Here is a 19,930-nt window from a genome sequence, read left to right on the forward strand (position 1 = left end):
GGCCTTGGGAAACTTACAATCACTGCTGAAGGCAAAGGTGAAGCAAGGTATGTCTTCACATGGTGGCAGGGAAGAGAGCCTGAGAGCAGGGAACACTGCCATTTTTAAAGCCATCAGATCTCGTGAGAACTGACTCACTTATCATGAGAACAGCATGGAGGAAACCAACCCCATGATCCAATCACTACCCTCCAGGCCCCTCCTCCATACCTGGGGATTACAATTGGAGTTGAGCTTTGGGTGGGGATACAGAGCCAAACTATATCACCCACAGATGCTTCCACTCCACCCTACTTGCAACTGCTCTCAAAATAGAGAACAGCCTTGGGGCTTTGGATAAGTTACTTAACTTCTTCATTCTTCATTTATAAATCGGAGCAAATAATAGCAGTTAAGTCATAAGGCTATTGTGAGGATTACCTGAAATCATGTGTAAGGTTCTTTTCTGGCACAGAGAAAACTCTTGATAAACGCTGGCTACTCTAATCATCATCTTCTTCATCACCATTATTTTTCTGCTTAGAGAGCTTCACCAGAGGCACTCTGTCCAGCGCGGTCACCACTGTAACCCCAGCCCCTCACACAATGCCTTCGCAGAGTGGGCACTCAACAAGCACACTATTCAAATGGAAGGAAAAAATATCTGGCCCCAGCTGAATTATTTAGGACAGAGATCTAGCTGCTATAACAGAGATCCAAATTACCAGTAACTTAAATAAGACAGAAGTTTATTTCTCTCTCACAGAACCACATCTGAATATGAGCAGTCCATGACTGTAAGATGTCTTCAGTATCAGGACCCAGCTCCTGTCTTGAGTGGGGCCATTCCCAGAGGCTCCTGACCTCATCCACATTCCGGTCAGCAGGAAGCGGAAAATACAAGGAGGAAGGACACGCCCTTTAAGGACACAGCCCTGAGAATATACACATAACTGCTGTTTTCTTCTCACTAGCCAGAACTTGGACATGGACCACATCCAGTTGCAAGGGAGGCTGGGAAATGTAGTCTTTATTCTGGGCAGTCACATGCCTCTCTGAAACATGGTGGTCCTGTGACTATAGATGAAGGGGAGAATGCGATTCAGAAGGCACCAGGAATCCTGCCAATCTCTCCAGCTTGATCACTCACATTCTATATGCCAGTCCTACTGGACTTCTCCCAGGCCCCTGAGCTCACTGCTCCTTCTGTCTGGTACCCTACCTGGGCCCCAATCCCACCACTTAGGAGAATTCTGGTTTCACCTTCAGGCCCCAGAAGAGATGTTACTTTCTCTGTGAAGCCTCCTTGAGTATCCCTCCCCAACCACCCAGCAGGGATTAGCTCCTCCTTCCTCCTTGAACTTGTCTTACAGTGGCATTTGTCACACTGTCTCTGAACTGTTAGTCTGTCTCTCCTACTGCAACATATATTCCAAGAGGGCAGAGACTATGTGTCCCTTGCACATTACAGTTCTTTCAATTTCTGCTGAATTATCAAGTACATACTTTTGAGAATCTATATTTGAATTTCCAAGCTACTGAAGCTTTGCCCAATGGAAGAATATTCTCAGCATAAACATGGCCACTCTACGTCAGACCCAGGCAGGTAATAGAGAAGGTACCTGTGAAATCAGACCCACTGCTTATGAGAGAAAGGACTTCAGATGTGGTGGACCTGGGATTTTCCAGCTCCTGACTTATGTTTCTGCCTGGCTGAGCTGGAGGACAACAGAGACGCATCACTGACACCTCCCGCAAGGAAATCAGCCAGACCAGGTGCTGTCCCTGGACTCAGGACGGCACCTGAGCACTTCTTGAGCAAGGAGAGTTGGTGTGGCAGCATTAGGACTGTGCCAGTTGAAGTCACAGCACAGATGGCTTTTGAACATGAAAAGCCCGTTTAATGTTAAAAGCCTTTGATTTTTTTTTCCAAATTAATTTATCCTTTGGTGCCCCATGAGCCTTAGGCAAAACTGTGTGAGCCAAGGAGAAAGAGCATTTCAACCAAAACACTAATTTTTTTTGTTTTGTTTTGTTTTTGCTTAATACCATTTCCTTTAGTTCCAAATCAAAGTCTTAAATTTATGTTCGTGGATTTGAGGTTTGTTTTTGTTTATTTGAGTAAGGAGAGTGAAGGATATGGTTTTTGGTTGTTTTCCTTACCCAAAGTTCCACAAAGGGGCAGAGAAAGAAGAATATCAAGCCCATATGGAAGAATAAAGAGAAGTAATCATATGCTTAGTTGCCCTGTTAAAGGCAATCTAATCCAAAATCTAATCCTAGTTCTATCACTGGGCTTAGAATTTCTATTTTACCCTCGTTTCTTTGCTTAATGCTGTTTTCCTCACTTCCAAAGCAGAATTTTAAACAAAAGTTTGTGGATTAAGAGTTTGCTCTTGTTTGTGTGAGGAAGGTAGAGTTCTTTCAATATTAGAACATCAAGCATTCCAGGTGTTGGGCAATGTCAGGCGTTTCCTCTCATTGAATTTTCTTGCCAACTACATAAAGGTTACAAAACAAGGTTCAGAGTGACTAGCTGGTGCATGACAGTGTCTTCTCATCAGACAGCACCATCTGGAAAAGAGGCCATTAAAAAAGATACAGCCGGGCGCAGTGGTTCACGCCTGTAATCCCAACACTTTGGGAGGCTGAGGTGGGCAGATCACCTGAGGTCGGGAGTTCAAAACCAGCCTGACCAACATGGAGAAACCCCATCTCTGCTAAAAATACAAAATTAGCTGGGCATGGTAGTGCATGCCTGTAATCCCAGCTACTCGGGAGGCTGAGGCAGGAGAATTGCTTGAACCAGGGAGGTAGAGGTTGCAGTGAGCCTAGATTACACCACTGCACTCCAGCCTGGCGACAGAGTCAGACTCTGTCAAGAAAAGAAAAAAAAAAAAGAAAAGAAAAAGAAAAGAAAAAGAAAAAGATACAATGTTTTATCTGAATACTTAGGGAAGGTTAAGGAGCACCCAAGAACTCTTTCATAAGGACATTAAAAAGCCCACAGATCGTTCTTGTTCCTTGGCCCATACTAGACTGCGATATCATCAGCTGGTAACACTTCTATTCATCAACACCTCCCTCACTTCTTGTCTCTTACCGGCTGTTCAACAGGCCAGTGAGACTCAGTGTACTTTCTGAGAGATGCATAACCTCTGTGCTCTGTGGCTGTCTCCTTTGACAGTGAGCACAGAATTATTATGTGAAATAGTAATAGCTGTCACACAAACACACAAGCAATGTCTTTATTTTTAAGTACATGATACTGTGGAAGATGACAGGTTTGGAGTTTTTTGGGGGGATTTTCCCCAACCTACTCTGAACATCACAGGACGTCTTCATAATGCCTTGAGGACCTGATCTCTAAAAAATGATATCCGTGTTTGACTAAGTTTTAAGTATGCATCTTTATTAACAATGGGGTCACTGAGGTCCCATGGCTGTACTTCTGATTAAGAAAATAAGCACATAGTCTTCCTAATCATTCCATGTCAGCTAATTCTAAATTGCACCAAAATGGAAATAGTTGCTTTCCCCATGCCCCTAGATAGGACATTTCTATTAACATTGCTCACTGGTTTCAGAATATACATGATATGTGGTAATTATTCAAATAAAAAATTATATCCTAATTGGGTATTTGGGTTAGATAACTTAAAGTATCCTTGAAAAAAACTGAAAAAAAGAAAAACAAAGATTCTTCAGTATTATCCACATATGAGAAATTTTCTGATGTTTTCTTCTTGGCAAACAAGCAGACCTATTCTAGGTTTTTAACTTGACAGCAGGCAATGCAGCCATGTCCATCTAAAATAAGAACAACGGTAAACTCTTTTTCTTTTTTCTTTTTAGAGTCAGGGTCTCACTCTGTCACCCAGGCTGGAGTGCAGTAGTAATGTGATCATAGCTCACTGCAGCACCAAACTCCTAGGCTTAAGTGATTCTCCCACCTCGGCCTCCTTTTTTTTTTTTCTTTTGTAGAGATGACGGCTCACTATGTTGGCCAGGCTGGTCTTGAACTCCTGACTTCCAGTGATCCTCCTGCCTTGGCCTCCCAAAGTGCTGGGATTACAGGTATAAACCACTGTGCCTGGCCTAACCTCTTTAACGGGGAAATAAAGTTGAATAGTAAGAGCATGTGTTCTGGGATGAAATGGACTGGCTATACCAATTACTAGCTGTGTGACCTTAAGCAGTTTACTCCTCCTCTCTGCATCATCTGTAGACAAGGATATGAGCAGTGGCTATGTTAGAGGGTCACTGTGAGGACTAAATATATGCACAGCACAGTGGCTAGAGCAGGGCGCTACATCAGGGTTGCAAACAATCATCCTCTGGATGTCAAAGGAAGGAAAATATTTTCTACTCACTCATTGCCAATATAAAGTTGCTTTTTAAAAGTGAACAAACCACTGGGCGCAGTGGCTCACGCCTGTAATCCCAGCACTTTGGGAGGCCGAGACAGGCGGATCACTTGAGGTTGGGAGTTTGAGATCAGCCCCAATGTGGTGAAACCCCGTCTCTACTAAAAGTGCAAAATTAGCCAGGCCTGGTGGTAGGCACCTATAATCCCAGCTACTTGGGAGGCTGAAGCAGGAGAATCGCTTGAACCTAGCAGGCAGAGGATGCAGTGAGCAGAGATTGCGCCATTGCACTTCAGCATGGGTGACAAGAGTGAGACTCCGTCTGGAAAAAAATTAAGTGAACAAACCATCATCTTAGCTAATCTAAAAGGGCTGGTACTTCTCCCTGAGCAAAACTGCATTCATCTGCACCAGCTGGCCATTAAGTGCACTTGAGTCCTGTTTAGCCTCACCTTGCACAGCTCTGATATGTTAAAATACTATTTGTCTATAAGACAGCCTCCTTACAAATACACACATGCATGTTTGTGCACACATGAGTGTGTGTGTGTCTAGAGAACTAGATATAATGGACAGCTAACCAGCTATTGCCATGCTCTGTGGACTTTTCCCCACAGTCAGTGGTGACAGCCAGGGTGGCCAACTGTAGAAATTACTCTTGCCCAGTGCGTGCTCCTCCAGGATACTCCAAGTCTAGTGCTTTCCACAATGTGTTCTATTTAGTATGTGGCAGCTCTGTTCTCTGCCATTTACTGGAGTTATAGACCACACTGGCTGCCAAAAATTACATAAATGAAGGTACTTAACCTGCCACAAAGAAACAAAGAAAGAGTAATATGTTGGATATTAAAATGCAAGTTACCACTGGAATACTTTCATCAGAGTGGTGAGGTAACCATCTATAAGCAATTAAGACCTCCTGGAAGTCCTCTGATATTTTGGAGGGAGAAGGGGAATCACAACATTACTGTAACTTAGAGAACTGACCCACAGTCTGCAGAACAGGGACTGGAGGAAGTGAAGACCAGAAGACAGAAGTTATTGAAGATGGTTTGAAAAGCCTGGAAGGGCAACTGTCAATGGCAACGCCGGGACCACATCCCCATAGAGACAATGCTGTTAGTCATCACCCCCACTTCCAGGAGAGCAAACCACAGCTACAGGGGATATGGATGCATTCCTCTCCTGCCCCCAGCTTGAAGCTTCCTAACATGCATTTTTAAGCAAACTCTTAAGTTACAGGAAAGAAATGACTCATTCTTTCTGCCTCACATTATTAAAAGTCGTGCAGACCATTTATGTCAATATGCATATGTATGCAAACATGCATATATGTTCCTTAGATGAGACCCTGTTTTTTTAAATTCACTCAAAATTAATGTGTTATAGCTGGGTGTAAAACTCTTAGGGTAGAAATATATTTTTACTAAAGGGGATAAACGGAAATCAGAGAAGAATAGATTTACCTTGTCATTTACAGCTAATGTAATTTGTAGGGGGTCTGACTAACCAAACTTTCTCATCACCCAAAAACAAGCTCAGAAATGGAAATATTAGTCTTTTTATGTGATTTATACAATGCTGGTTTGCCTTTATCCCTCCTAATATTATATGCTTGAAAAGACTCTAAGAATCGAATTCTGGACCCAGCCACATGGGTAAAATGCTGCAGGATGGAAGCCCAGAATTCATTTTAACATGTATTATTCCCTAGACTGTGACAGAATTCAGGTTTCACTTAGCCTTCTCCAGGCTCCCAAAACCAAGAATCTAGTGGGTTGTTAACATATTCATAAGTAAACAAATGCTCAGTCCTTTGGCAAGCTGCCAGGACATGGTGCCAGGAAGGGATCCAGGCAACCATGGTGAAGCTGTGGGGGTCTTTCACCTCCCTCACTCAGTGGGACTGGACTACTGCAGATGCCACACCTGGCTTGCTGAGCATCTTATCTGTACATTTATGGAATCCTGTGGGCAAGATACCTACTGGAAGAGTCTTGAAATGCAGCCAGAATTACTGAACTGAGGCGGTGCTCTTTATGCCAGCACAACCACTCCAGGCCAGATGTTCGCAAAATGCAATTGACTATAAGTCTGTAGAGTAATCCTTCCCAAAAGCACAGGAATCACCTAAGGATCTTATTAAAACACAGATGGGAGGATCACTTGGGAGGATCACTTGAGCCCAAGGGTTCGAGGCTACAGTGAGCTATGTTCATGCCACTGAACTCCAGCCTAGGTGACAGAGTGAGACCCCATCTCTAAAAATAAATAAATAAATAAATGCAGATTACGATCTGCCAGTCTAGAGAGGGGCTGATACTGCTGGTCCAAGGACCCCACTTTGAAGAGCAATGTTGTAAAGTGAGACCATTCCATACACAGTGAAATAAACATGGTTTGGAGGCATCCCGCACGCCAGACACTGTGCCTTCTGCTGGAGGCACACAGATAAGACAAGAGCCCTGCCTTACAGGAGTTTGTCCTATAATAGGAGAAACAGCTCATAATGCACTGGGTAAATTCTGCATTTGTTGAGATTCTTTGCACTGTAAGGAAGAAAACATCCAATCTACAGTGGCTCAAACAAAAAGGAAATGTAACTGGCTCCTCTAATTGCAAACCAAGAGTAAGGCTGACTTCAGATCCACTTTAGCAGGGCTAAAATGACTTCACCAGAACCTAGCTTCCCTTTGTCCACCAGTCTGTGGTTTCTCTCTCCATGTTTTTTGGCTCTGCTTTCCGCAATTTGACTCTCTTCTAGAGGCACATGGATACCAGTCCTTATGTCTTCTCCTTTTTAAATAAGAACGCCTGCCTAACCCCGAAATCTTAGCAAAAATATCAAGATATGTCATTGGCTCTAATTGGGTCATGTGCTCAGTCCTTAGCCGATCATTTTTGTCTTGGGAAAGTCAGAATGGCAAATGCTAGAGTTGTGTGTGCAGTTAGCTTCAACAGAACCACATGCACCAAAGAAGCAGGAGACAGATTTCCAAAAGAAAATCAGGACTTGGATGCTGGGCAGCTAGAGTTCCACAGTCAGCGCTAAGAGGTGTTTTAGAAGCATGAGCAGGGGGCAATGAGGGCATGGAGAAAGACACTGGTACCTGATAAACACTGAGAGTGTGTGTGTGTGTGTGTGTGTGTGTGTGTGCGTGTCCCCAGATACAGGGCAAAGTGGCAAAGTACACACAGTGCCAGTCTAGAAAGGACTGCTGATTGGTTTCTTGGGGACTTTTAAGTCAACTCTCCTTCACCCCTACCTCCACCATGGTGCAAATCAGTCACTTCAGAAATAGTTCATTCACTACTTCCTGTGCAGGAGATAAGAAGTGAAAAGTGTGGTTTAATTGCTCCCAAGATGATTAAATTGCCATATAGACCAGACTGACACACATCTAGTAATTTGAGGTCAATATAAAAGACTGTGCAGCTGAGTGCTAATTTGTGCTCAGAGAAAGGAGGCATGGTGTGGGCTAGAATAGAAGCTTCCACAGGCATTGAACAAACAGATGCAATAATGAGATGGTTTATGCACTGGAACAAGAAAAGACCAAACGAGTTGTAGCATAGGACAGTGCCATCTTCAAAAACAAGGATAATTGCAAGATTTGAGTGCCCAGATCAATGACTTCCTCTCCACCATGACCCTTTCTACCATTATTCATGATTTCAATATCCATTTTAGGAACCCATCTGACATCCTGGCCCTTCAGCTTCTTATCATCTTCATGCTCTGATTCAACACAGCTACTCTTGTTCTTGATCAGTGACAACCTCATCACCCCCAGAAATGTAGGTTCCAATAATTCTTACCCCACTACATTTCTGCATTCTATCGTACCATAATCATATATATATATTTAAAATATCTGATCTCATAGAGAGTTCCAGTCCAGTCCAGCAGTTAGCTCCAACAGAACCACATGCACCAAAGAAGCAGGAGACAGATTTCCAAAAGAAAATCAGGACTTGGATGCTGGGCAGCATCCTACTTTTTCCCCATCCATTACCCATCATACAACGATCTTCTCCACACCTGAACAAAAGCAGCAGAATGTAGCTAGAAAAAAATCATGCAACCTTTAAATTCATTATAGCCACAAATGTCCAAAATAGCAATAATGATTCTGATGACAACCTTGGTGATATCATTTATTAACATTTATTGAGTATCATTATGAGACAGCCTTATTCTCAGTTCTGAGTCAGTGTGTAATTTTCTTTGGCTTAATTTAGCTTGGTATTTCTCAAGGGGACCACTATTAACATTTGGAGGACAATTCTTCATTATGTGGGACTGTCCTGAGCAAGGCAGAACATTCAGCATTATTGCTTCCAGCCCACTAAATGCCAGTCCCATTCCCTAGTCATGGGAAAAAAAATTCCAAAGGCTGTCTCCCAATCTTTCCCCCAACCAGATTGCAGGAACAGTCCCACATCCAGCTGAGAACCACTGGCTGAGTAGAAAAAGCATTAAATTGGGCATCAAATCTGATACGTACCGTATTTTGTGACCTTGAGCAAGTCACTTAGTTTCTCTGAGTTTCAGCTTCTTCCATAAGAGAAAGATCATAATCCTATTTCTGCCCAGTAATCATAAGTTTCAAATGATCTAATAAAATATTAATGAGAATATTTGCTGTATTCATTAGGACTGTACTTGGCTATGAGTAACAAAGTTGGCAGCAACAGCTTAAACAAGTAGGTGTTTATTGTTCCCACATCACAGGTATTCTGGAGACCAGTGGTCCACGCTGATGAAGTGGCTTCATGTCATCAGTTTCTGGCTCCTCTTTCTGCAAGCAGCTTTTACCCCCTGGCTCCCTCTCAGTCACAAGGTAGAGGCCCCACTTCCATACTCAATCTGCAGACCAGCCAGAAAAAAAGAAAAAAAAGAAAAAGGACAAAACAGGCAAGAAAAAGCTCTGTCTATATCAGATATATAAAACTTACCCAGATATCCCCAGCAGACTTCCATTTACATCTCATTGGCTGTCACATGATCATTCCTACCTACAAGGGAAACTGGGAAATATTTTTAGTTGAGCATATTGCCTCCCTGAACAAAATCAAGGTTCTGTGAATAAGAAAGAACGGGAGAATGGGCAGTGGGTGGGAAATCAGCAATATCTGCTATACTTGGTAAACTTACGAAACATTATAAAAGTATAAGGCGGCATGATCATTAAAACCTGAAAGAAGGCATATCACAAAATACAGTATCTGCAAGAATTTCACTACATGAATTCCATCTGGTGTCCCATTTATCTGCATTACTTAAGACAAAATAAGTGAATGGTCTTATTTATATCCAACAAGCATGGTGGCCCAATTAACTACTGAGGCACATCTCTGCCCACATTTTAACATAGCAATGCAGAGTAAAAAACCTTGTATGTAGTGGACTCTAAAGAAAATAACCCCCAATTAGTCAAGGTAGCAGGAGAATAAAGTATATTAATGAATACAGAAGACATTTATTGGTTAAGACCACCCGGCATCCACTTCTCCTACTTTTGATAGTTGCAGCCTGATTTTCTTATGGAAAATCACTTGTCCACATTGTGTGTAGATTGGTGGGACTATTAATCAAGGTACCTTGCTCAGGTACCAAGGCATAAACACCTGACCCGGCCTCAGCTGATCCAACTCTCTCTTCCAGGACTTTGAGTTCTAAATGTGTGAAGTATAACAAAGAAAGAGAGGGAAGGAGGAAGGAGGAAGGGGAAAGAAACATAGAAGGAAGAGAGAAGGCAGGGATGGAGGGATTGGGGAGGGAGGGAGGAAACCAGAGTATCCCACCTGGTTCTTCAACTGTTCTTCCAATTGTGTGGGCTTTCCCATCTTTTCCAGCTAATTTCCTGATTTTCTCAATCTAGTTGAGTACGTTTTGCACCAAAAAACCTGAACTAACACTCTCAGACCACCCTATTCAGCTGTCTGCTTTAGTTTCAACCTCGTCTCCTACTAATGTTTGACAAGAATCCCAAAGGGCACTTCTTCTCTGATCCCCATTCTGTAAAGACATTGATAAATACTGGAATGACCAAAAGACTGGTAGGAACCAAGGAAATAAAAAGTCTCAGGGTGAGAGCATGTCAGAGAGCTCCGAACTGGGAATCAGAGGCTGTAATTTCTAGTTTGTGCTCTTTCTCTAACTAGGAATGGGACATTGAGTACATCATTCAGCCTTTCTACACTTCACTTTGTACAACTACACCACACTTGTACATGACTGAGCTGACACTATCACACAGCTTTTATGGCATGCCAACATTTCCTAACTTTGCTCACTGAGTCCTGCTCACTGAGTCCTGCCTGTGTAGCCTTTAGAGTTGCAAGCCATGTATTCGCCTCCTGGACATCCCCTGCTCCTTAAGCTTTGATGAGGCCACCTTGTCCTGTAAAATTTAAACAAGATTGCCCAGAATCATCATCTCACAGTTGGGGAGAAACTTTTCTCCCTCCCAGACACCTCTTGGGGTAAACCAACACTTCCATGGACCAAATCTACCTCCAGAGTTCCTTTTGGTGAATTTGCATTCGCCTCTCTACCTTTCACCTCCCTGTAGGAACTGGCATGTTTTTGCCCCACGTCATCCCATTTGGCACTACCTTGATCCCTTCAACTTTCAAAGCATCACTCACTCAAGGCTAGGTATGTGGAAACCTTTACTGGAGGTTTGGGGCAACCAAGGTGACTTCATGGCAGCACAGTTGAGCAAACAACTCCACCATGGGCCCCGGCTCTTCCAGCCACTGGCCATTCTCTTCTCTTCTGGGGACAGCCACTGTGATCTCCCCTCTTGGGTTCCAGTATCCTGTCTTGTTTGTTCCCTGTTATTCCACCCTTTACCTCTTCCCCACTCCTTTCAAGCTTTCTTTCCCACAACCCCCAAATTTCATGTTTGGGTTCTTTACAGAGCTTGTTTCCACCACTAAAACAGCCTATTACAGTGTTTTGCTAAACAAAAGTCATTCTAAGAGGAATTTTGGCCAAAGGCACTTAAACTAACAATTTTTTTTCTGCTGCACAGAAATGCATCTCTAAAGATACCGGTAACACCTGTTCCCTGGCTGAAGGCATAATGCCATAGGCATTTAGGACGAGTCTCTCAGAAAGCACTGACTGGCACAAAAAGGGTTTGCTATCTTGTTGGTATCCCTTAAATGGAAACAGGGTAGTCTCTGATGTACTAAGCAAAAAGAAATAGATTTTGCCATGCACTAGCTGTGTGACCTTAGGAAAATTACCCATCTGAACCTTCTACATTCCCTTCTGTAAAATGGGGACCATAATGATACCTATTTCATAGAATTTTGATGAGAATCCAATGGAATCACACTTATAAAATGCTTTGCACATTGACTGGTACATCATCATTCTTGCTATTAGGGCATTTGAAAGTGAAATGAAAATGGTGATAGAAAGTTATAAAGAGCACAGCACATGAAGAAGTCACTTGGGAAAAGTGAAAATATAAATGAGAAACTATGTGAAGTAAAGATCTAACCTAAATAATGTGAACTCAGAACTCACATCCTTGGGAGAATACTGGTCTCACCAGCAAGTAGGTCTGGTTAAATAACAGGACTAAAAACGATTGATATGAATGTCATTATCTCAGAAAGAAGATGTGTTTTCATTCCTATTTTCCTTTAGAGAGGAATAATGTAACACCATCCTTCATGTAAAAATACTGAGCACCAATATAAGAAATGAAAGATTTTAATTCCTCCCAGGAGCTAGTTCATTCATAGAAAGACTGGGAGTTTGCCAGAGCAACTGGGACATCTGAAAATGGAAATGTAATATTTAGACTTCTACATTGTTTCTTAAAAATTTTTCAGTTCCTGAAATGGTTAAAAGATGATCATACTGGCCATAACCTCTACGTGTCAAAAACAAATACAGCCTCAGCCAACATGACAGTAATATATTTTCCTACTTGACTCAAAAAATGTGTTGGACTGTGTAATTCAGTTGTTACCTTTCATTTGGGGCCTTCAATTTGTTTGTTTCTCTCTTTCAAACATTAATGTGGAAAAACATTTGAGGCCTTCCATGGGCATTATTTGGTATTCCTTTTTGTCTATATTAATTTGCCTTGCTTTTTCAGCTTCTGTCTGCCCCATACATACGAAGTCCAAGACATGAGAGGAAATGGGCCTATAAACAAACAATTCCAATCTGTAGCAGCACACACTGACAGATCTATGCAGGAGGTAGTCAGGGGGAATAAGAGGACTGAAAGGCATTTCTGCATTTTGGAGTGGGCTGATGAATAAAAGTTTCAAAAAGATCCAGGGTCTTAATAATGAGATTCACAAAGTGAAGAAGAAATGGGAGGCGGGGGTACAGTAGAGAGAGTATAGAGAAGTTATTCAAAGGAAAATGGGGCATATCAAGCCTGTAATAAAAAAAACTTAGCTGACTATACTTAACATAATAAAAAGGTATATCAGTGTTTGTTTAGCACATCTTGTACATTTACTCCTTGAGCTTATTGTGACTTGACCTTTTGCTTTTTCATGCATAGACTTTCTGTCTCTATTATATACTATGCAAATCAAGCGAGAGCCTTACAAAAGTTACAGAAGAAAGGGAACAGCCAGAGGACAAGGACACCATGTTCTTCCTCCTCATCCTAGACATCTGACCTGTTCTTGTGAGAGGAATCCTAGGAACAGCAAATGCTCTCTCAGTCTCCAGCCGGATCAGTTCTGAGTGTTCTCAAGCCCAACCAGTGATTGAGGGGGCATTGTCAATCTCTTGCTGCAATCGTCAAGGATTATTTGTCATGTATGCAATGACCTCTTTGGAATTCCATCATGCAAAGTGCGCTTGTGTTTGCTTTCATTATAGTTACCCATAACAACCCATACCTTTGCACTCATTTTCCAAGAACTTGTAGGATGCCATTATTTGCTGTCTCCTATAGCTAGTCATTTCATCCTCTGCATCTGGAGACAGGACCAGCTTCAGGGACATACAACCTGCAGTTACACAGGGCCCCCCACTCAGAAGGACAGCATACTTGGTTTCATTCTCTGCTGCTGCCATCTTGAAAGGCTTAATAGTTTTTTCAAGAAGGGCATTGCATTTTCATTTTGCACTGAGCCCTGCAAATTATGTAGTTGATCCTATCTAGAAGACTAACTGCTTCAAGGTGAATTTCTATCAAGCCCTGTCTTTACACCTGGGATGGGAGCCATTACAGACTGGTTCTGAGTATAGCTTTTAGCCCCAGTGATCATTTTTATTGCCATTCACTTGGTAGGTTGACTATTACCAACCTAAAAGTTCAAGCAGCCCAAAAATACTTTTGACATTTGATTACAGATAAAACTGGTTTGACCAAAAGTTAAGGTTTATCCATGGCCATCCTTTATCATCCTGTTACCATGTGTACAGACAGGTTCCTGCTCCTTCAAAGCTCCTTCATTTAGAAACAATACCAGCTCCCCCTACCCCAAACACTGGTTCATACAGTTTCCAATTCTATAAACTTAATGTGTTATGCAAAGTTTAACATTTTCTTATCGTAATTTGATTAAGGATGTGCAGAATTGCATCAGATGTAATAAAAGTCAAGGCCTGTAATTTCAATTATTAAATACTTGTACCAAAGCCTGTTCCTGAGCAGCTCAGTGGCTCATACTTGAACTGCAAAAGTAGCAACTGAATGTCCCGAAAGTGGGGAAAGTATTTGAACGAACTGTTTTCTTAGCTGTGACAGATTTGAAAAGGGTCTCCTCAAGGTGAAGGACAAAAGGGATCTATAAACTATGCATTTACCTCAGAACACCCCATCACACACCTCAAGTCATTCCTCAAATTGTGATTGTCATTTTCTACCTATCCCCGTTGGATCCTGACACAGAACTGTCATGCTTTCTAATATAACAACTGGCAGACCACTCACTCTCCAGAAGCCTGAGATCAAAAGTGTACCTCATCACATATCTGTTAGCTGGAATTAGAACATTCTCTCATCCACATTTCTTTAAGACAATGCATAAATTCAATTGTATGTGTGTGTGCAGGTGTGTTGTGTGTAGGGAAGAAAGAAAGTTGGGGGAGGATGGTAAGTGACACCTTGTCCTTATTTACCATGCCTACATGATGAGACACGCCTTTTCATTTCCCTCTTGTTCTTCCTAGAGTCATCTCTCGAGTCTGGATTTCAAGGCCCAGGGAATATTAATTTAATAACCTCCTCCAAATTCACATTAATTTTAAACCAGTCACATAATCCAGCTGCAACTGTACTGTCTGCAACAGAAATCCTGCACAGAACTGGCTGTGTCCAAGCAGGGAATGTACAGAAACAGGCAGCCATTGTCTCATTCAGCATCCACAATAGGACAAACTTCCTGAAAGTAACCATCCCTATACCTGCAGAAAATCTATTAGGTGGGTGCAAATGTAATTACAGTTTTTGCCATTACTTTCGATGACAAAAACCACAATCATGCTTGCACCAACATCACAGTCCATCAAACTACACATTCACAGCACTCAAAACAATAAGTGCCACATGACTTCTGCAAAAAATAAACAGCTTTTTAGCCCTCCCTTAGACACCCGGACAACATTTGCTCTGCAGGTTTGTTCTGATCCCCACCCTTATGGTGTTCATGCAATTGGGAAAACAGTAACAATCAAATTTCTTACTTCAAACATTTACCTCTCCACACTTAGAAATTCTGCACTTTTGTCTCTAATTCATTGGTGGGAAACAGTCTATAAACAGTTGCCCTGGAAATCTTGAAGATATTCCTATTGCTCACTCCCCACATCTAATTAGAGCCTATGGCTTATTTCCTTCAGCAAACTTTACTGAACAATCTGGCATCTTCTCCACACACATAATACATTCTTCCACTGTCTCCCTTCCAAGTATTTTCAAAATTTAGTAGTTGCATATTTCATTCACTTATTTAATAAATATTTATCATGCACTACGTGGTGGACATTGAAGGGTATAGATTTGCTCTGGCCCCTGCCTGCAAGGTATCACTGCCAGTCTGAATGGGGTCTTTGAGTGGCTCTGAGCTCCTTGAAATTTAAGCTCTCAGCCTGTGCCTCTGCCTTGTTCCAAACTCAAATTTGTTGACCAAATGCACCGGGTAAACTTTGTTTTATAAATACAGCTTCCTCATTAACAAAGGCATTCCAAAGTCAAGGGGCAAGTCAGGAGTGCTATCAGTTGAGCAGAATTTGAAAATGAAAATCACTCTGACAACCTGCTCTAAAGAGTATTTTCTCTTGCTGACGGACATATTGCCAGCTTGGGAAATGTGAAAGCATCTCTTTCATATTTGCTGCCTCAAAAATGGTCACAGGCTCTGTTGCAATTTGTCATAGCACAGGTCTGCTTGTACTAGGGGTTGACAGAAGCTTGTTAACGCCAAAAATGCTACTCTCTCCTTCTCAAACCTTCGGAAGCTGAATGTCACTGATATGACTAGCTCAGCCCTTAGTGGGAACAACACCTGTCTCACTTTCCTAGAAGGCAGCTAGGTACAAATCTCCAGGAGCAACAATTCACCTTTTCAAATTACAGAGCACAGGAGTGGCAGAGTGGAGAGAATGCAGCTGCTACAAAACAAGGAGATTACGAACAGAAACCCTGTTCAAACAGAGCAAGCTGAGGATCTGTTGGTGTTTAGCTTAAAATTTCATCTGAGAAGAGGCCACAAATGCTCTGCCAGCTGCAAAGGCTCTATCTAGCATCTAATATTGTTTTAAATACAAGATCCAAAACATCATAATTCTACTTTAACACAGTCCAAGTCCTTAGATAGGCTGAAAGAAGAATGAATTCAACTGTTTGAAAATCCTTCACTCAACAATTAGGCACGAATTTCACTGTGATTGATAAGAGCTGATTCTAATGCCACACAAAATTTGTTTATAAATGGTTATTTTATTCAGAGTGGTTGCTTTTTAATGCTGCTCTCTTAATTTCCTGTTAAATCTGTTTCATCTAGTCATTTGACATTAATTATTTTGTTCATTTAATTTTAAAGTATTCTTAAATTAAATCTATTACAAATACTCTACTGCTGGTGAAGCTAATTCAGCATAGGCACTACCACAAAAATATGGAAAACATGATCAACGTATTAGAGCTGTAATCTGGCTTCAGAAACACAATACTAAAAACTATTTCAGTAAATTAAGAAATAACCATTCTAGATTGTGTTATAAAATTCATTTCTAAATACACCCCTTTTTAAACCTTTATGCTTCTTTATCTTGGAATTCTTACCAGTGTAGCTAGATTTCGCATTGCAATGGTAATTATACTTAAGAATCATCATGTGTTGAAGTATTCCCCACGTACATATTATTTTTATCATATTTTCCCTCAAATAAATTTCTCAGCATTTAACCTATACATGTTGGCTTTCAGAGATCTCATAAAAAATCATAGTAAAATAAAACCATGATGATAATGAACTTGTACTGTATTTACTGTAATATACAAGTACACTGTCTCTTGTTCCCATTTGGGCTTCATAATTTCTTCTCATACTATAATATTCTGCAGAATGTTTCAGTACCAAATGGGTTCAGGACACAACAACATCATACCCACTACAGGAAAATTTAATGGTTTTCTCCTTGGAAAATACCAAATTTCAAAATCCTACACACTAGTTCATTTTCATTTCCTCTTTACCACAATTCATTATCATATCTAAAAGAAGCTCTTGGCTGAAGCCTTATACTGTCTGCAGCATGTTACTTTCTTTGCAAATTTACTTTCAGGAAACATGATAAAGAAAAGCAACATACTCCACAGGCATCCCAAGTAAAACATTATAAATTCATATTCTCTCCTGCACTAATTTAAATGGGAAGCAAGGAAGAAAAGGGAAAGCCCTTACGGTTCTCAGATGAAACTTCACTGCTTTCATCCACCTCCACACACCGTGTCATAGTCAGAAAAACACTCCAAACAGATACTTCTGTCACTTTGCTAAACCAAAGAATCTGCTACCATTGCCAGCAATATGTTCACACTACTTCCTGAGGTCTGTGTTCTAATAATCAGACTTTTAACAATTACATACTTTTTTAAAAAATCCTTTTTCTGAACCAACCTCAGCACCAAAACATTGGTCTCTGCTTCAAGGTTCCCCATCTTAACTGAAGAGGAATGAAAAACCAAATGCCTTCAAGTCCTGAAGGAGTTGCTTCTTGCTGTGTTCAAAGTTGAAGAGTGAGCTTTTTCTTCCACTGCCCTGTTTGGTTTCTGCCTTTAGAATTCAAAGATGTGTTTCATTCCTGGGCACCTAACAGGCTGAGATTTACATGTGAGAAAACATCCCCCAGGTTATTACCAAGGAGACAAAAATTGCTCCCACCCAGTTTAGCTGCCTTTCAGGAAAGAGACTGGAAAAATGGAAACAAGGGAGGGGAAGGAGATTCTATCTGAAGTTGAGGACAAGTAACACAGGTGAATCCAAAGTAATGGAGGCAAATATAAAAAAGAATATTATTTATTATTTTCTTTATTAATACTCACATGTAACCTTTGCTTTTTACACAAAAGTCGACTTTAGAGGAATGCCTCCTCGGCTTATCATGCCCAATGGGGCTTTTTCTTTCTGGACCACTTCCCCTTTCTCCACCCCCACCCCCACATCCAAATTACTCTCACATGTTCACAGATACCACGAAAATTTTGTAAACAAGATTTGGGTTACTGGGACTTGATTTCATGAACATCCCACTTCAAAATGGAAGGCAGGTGGAGGACAGGGTAAGAAATAGGAGAAAGAGGACAAGAGAAGGCAAAGGAGAGGAGAAGAGGGGCACCTGGACAGAACGTTCAAGTCTTGCCTTTTCTGAGGGGTGTATGTGTGTATTTTGTGGCTGTTCCTTGAAATGCACTGACTCAAAACACTGACAGCAAGTGTCTGTGTGATTATTTATACATCTATAATAGAATATGTGGGCTTCCTCCGTTTGAGTCTGGACTGTGTTTGTTTAAACACACTACAATCCTCTTTATAGGTATTATCACAGGGTATCAGGTCTCCTGGGAACCCCTTTCAGAGACGGGGCTTCCGAAGCAGGGTCTTGCTGAGGTCTTTGACCTCTTCAGGGCTGTTGACCCGCTCATAGCCCAGGACGGCCATGGGCTGGTAGCAAAACTCCTCCACCTGTTTTATCTGCTGGAAGGTGAGGGCGGTCCGCCAGGCATTGGCGGCCTGCGTGGCATTGCGTGCAGATACCACGAAAGGTTTGGAGGAGGAGCCCGAGCCACTGGTCATGTTCAGGGCAAACTGCTCCATTTCAGGGCTCACCAACAGTCCCACAAAATCGTACACTCTCCGTAGTGTCTTGACGGGGTCTCCCACCAGGTCCTCGTACCGCACCACCAGGTAGTGGCCCTGCAGCCAGTCAGGGGGCTGGAGGGCCGTCTGCAGCGTCTTAGCCATACTATTGCAGATGACCTCCATAGCGCCCAGAGCGTGGTAGTCCGCGGGGCCGCCCACGCCCTCCTTCTTGGCGCCAAGTTTGTGGCCCGCCGCCTCCAGGAAGGGCATGCGGTGAGCTCGCGGGTCTCGGCTGCGCACCACCTGTAGGCTCTCACGGATGAGGCCATGGCGCGAGCGGATCCGTGAGCTCGCCACTGCGCGGGGATCACGCACCAGGTGGATGACCTTGAGGTCCAAGGCCGGGTCTCGCAGCAGTGGCGCCAACACCGCCACGTCGAAGACGCGCACACCCTTTATGACTAGTGTGCGGTACTTGCGGCACTCCTCCTCGAAACGCGCCAGGCGCTGCGGCGGGCACTTCTTGCACACGCGGTCGTCCACCAACCCCACAACCTCCTTGCGGTAGGCGGGGCAGAGTGGTGAGGAGCACACCACCTTGTTGGTGGCTGCGCCGAAGATGCCCAGCGTGGTGAGGTTGCGCCCCCCGCTGCCCGCGGGGCTATACAGTTGGAAGACAGAGAGGTCGCAGCGGTACAGAGCGCTCAGCATGTCCCGCGCTGCCCCCTGCAGGGAAACGGCGTCCCCCGGATACAGTTTTTGCCATACATGCCACACTGGCTCGTAGAGAAAGAACACCTCGGGATTCTGATTGAATAGCTCGCCGAAGAACGACGAGCCAGAGCGCCACGTGGTGAACACGTACACCAGCTGCCGCTTGTCCCCGACGCTCCCGGTGCCCCGAGTGCCATTGCCTGGAGGGGCCACAAACCTCGCCATCCCTGCCGCGGCTGCAGGAGCCGCCCCGACGGCGGCAGCAGGAGGGCGGTAAGGAGTGTGGAGGTCCAAACGGGCATGAGCACGGGGCGGCGCGGCCGGAGGAGGCCCCGGGCGCCCCCAGCTGCCTCCAGCTGCCCCTGCTGCGGCACCCAGCGGCCCGTCGGGGTTGCACTGCTGCAGCGGCTCCTTGTGCCACTTGTAGTCCAGGAGGTTGAGCATGGTGAGCACCAGCAGCAGTGCATAGCCCGCGCACAACACCAGCGCCTTCCTACGGAACACCTTCATTCCGAGAGGGGACGCGGGCCAGCGGCGTCCTGGGCGCCGGGGCCACTGCGGGAGCA

General features: G+C 43.2%; 1 protein-coding gene across 1 annotated transcript; it reads right to left on the reverse strand.

The window, feature by feature from the left end:
• Positions 1 to 17,853: 17,853 nt before the first annotated feature.
• Positions 17,854 to 19,930, reverse strand: CHST2 (carbohydrate (N-acetylglucosamine-6-O) sulfotransferase 2). Its single transcript, XM_011958073.1, has one exon. It carries the CDS (start codon positions 19,872 to 19,874, stop codon positions 18,423 to 18,425), a length of 1,452 nt encoding a protein of 483 aa, XP_011813463.1. The 5' UTR covers positions 19,875 to 19,930; the 3' UTR covers positions 17,854 to 18,422.

The sequence above is a fragment of the Colobus angolensis genome, unplaced genomic scaffold (assembly GCF_000951035.1).
Source record: "Colobus angolensis palliatus isolate OR3802 unplaced genomic scaffold, Cang.pa_1.0 Scaffold46, whole genome shotgun sequence".
Lineage (NCBI taxonomy): Eukaryota > Metazoa > Chordata > Mammalia > Primates > Cercopithecidae > Colobus > Colobus angolensis.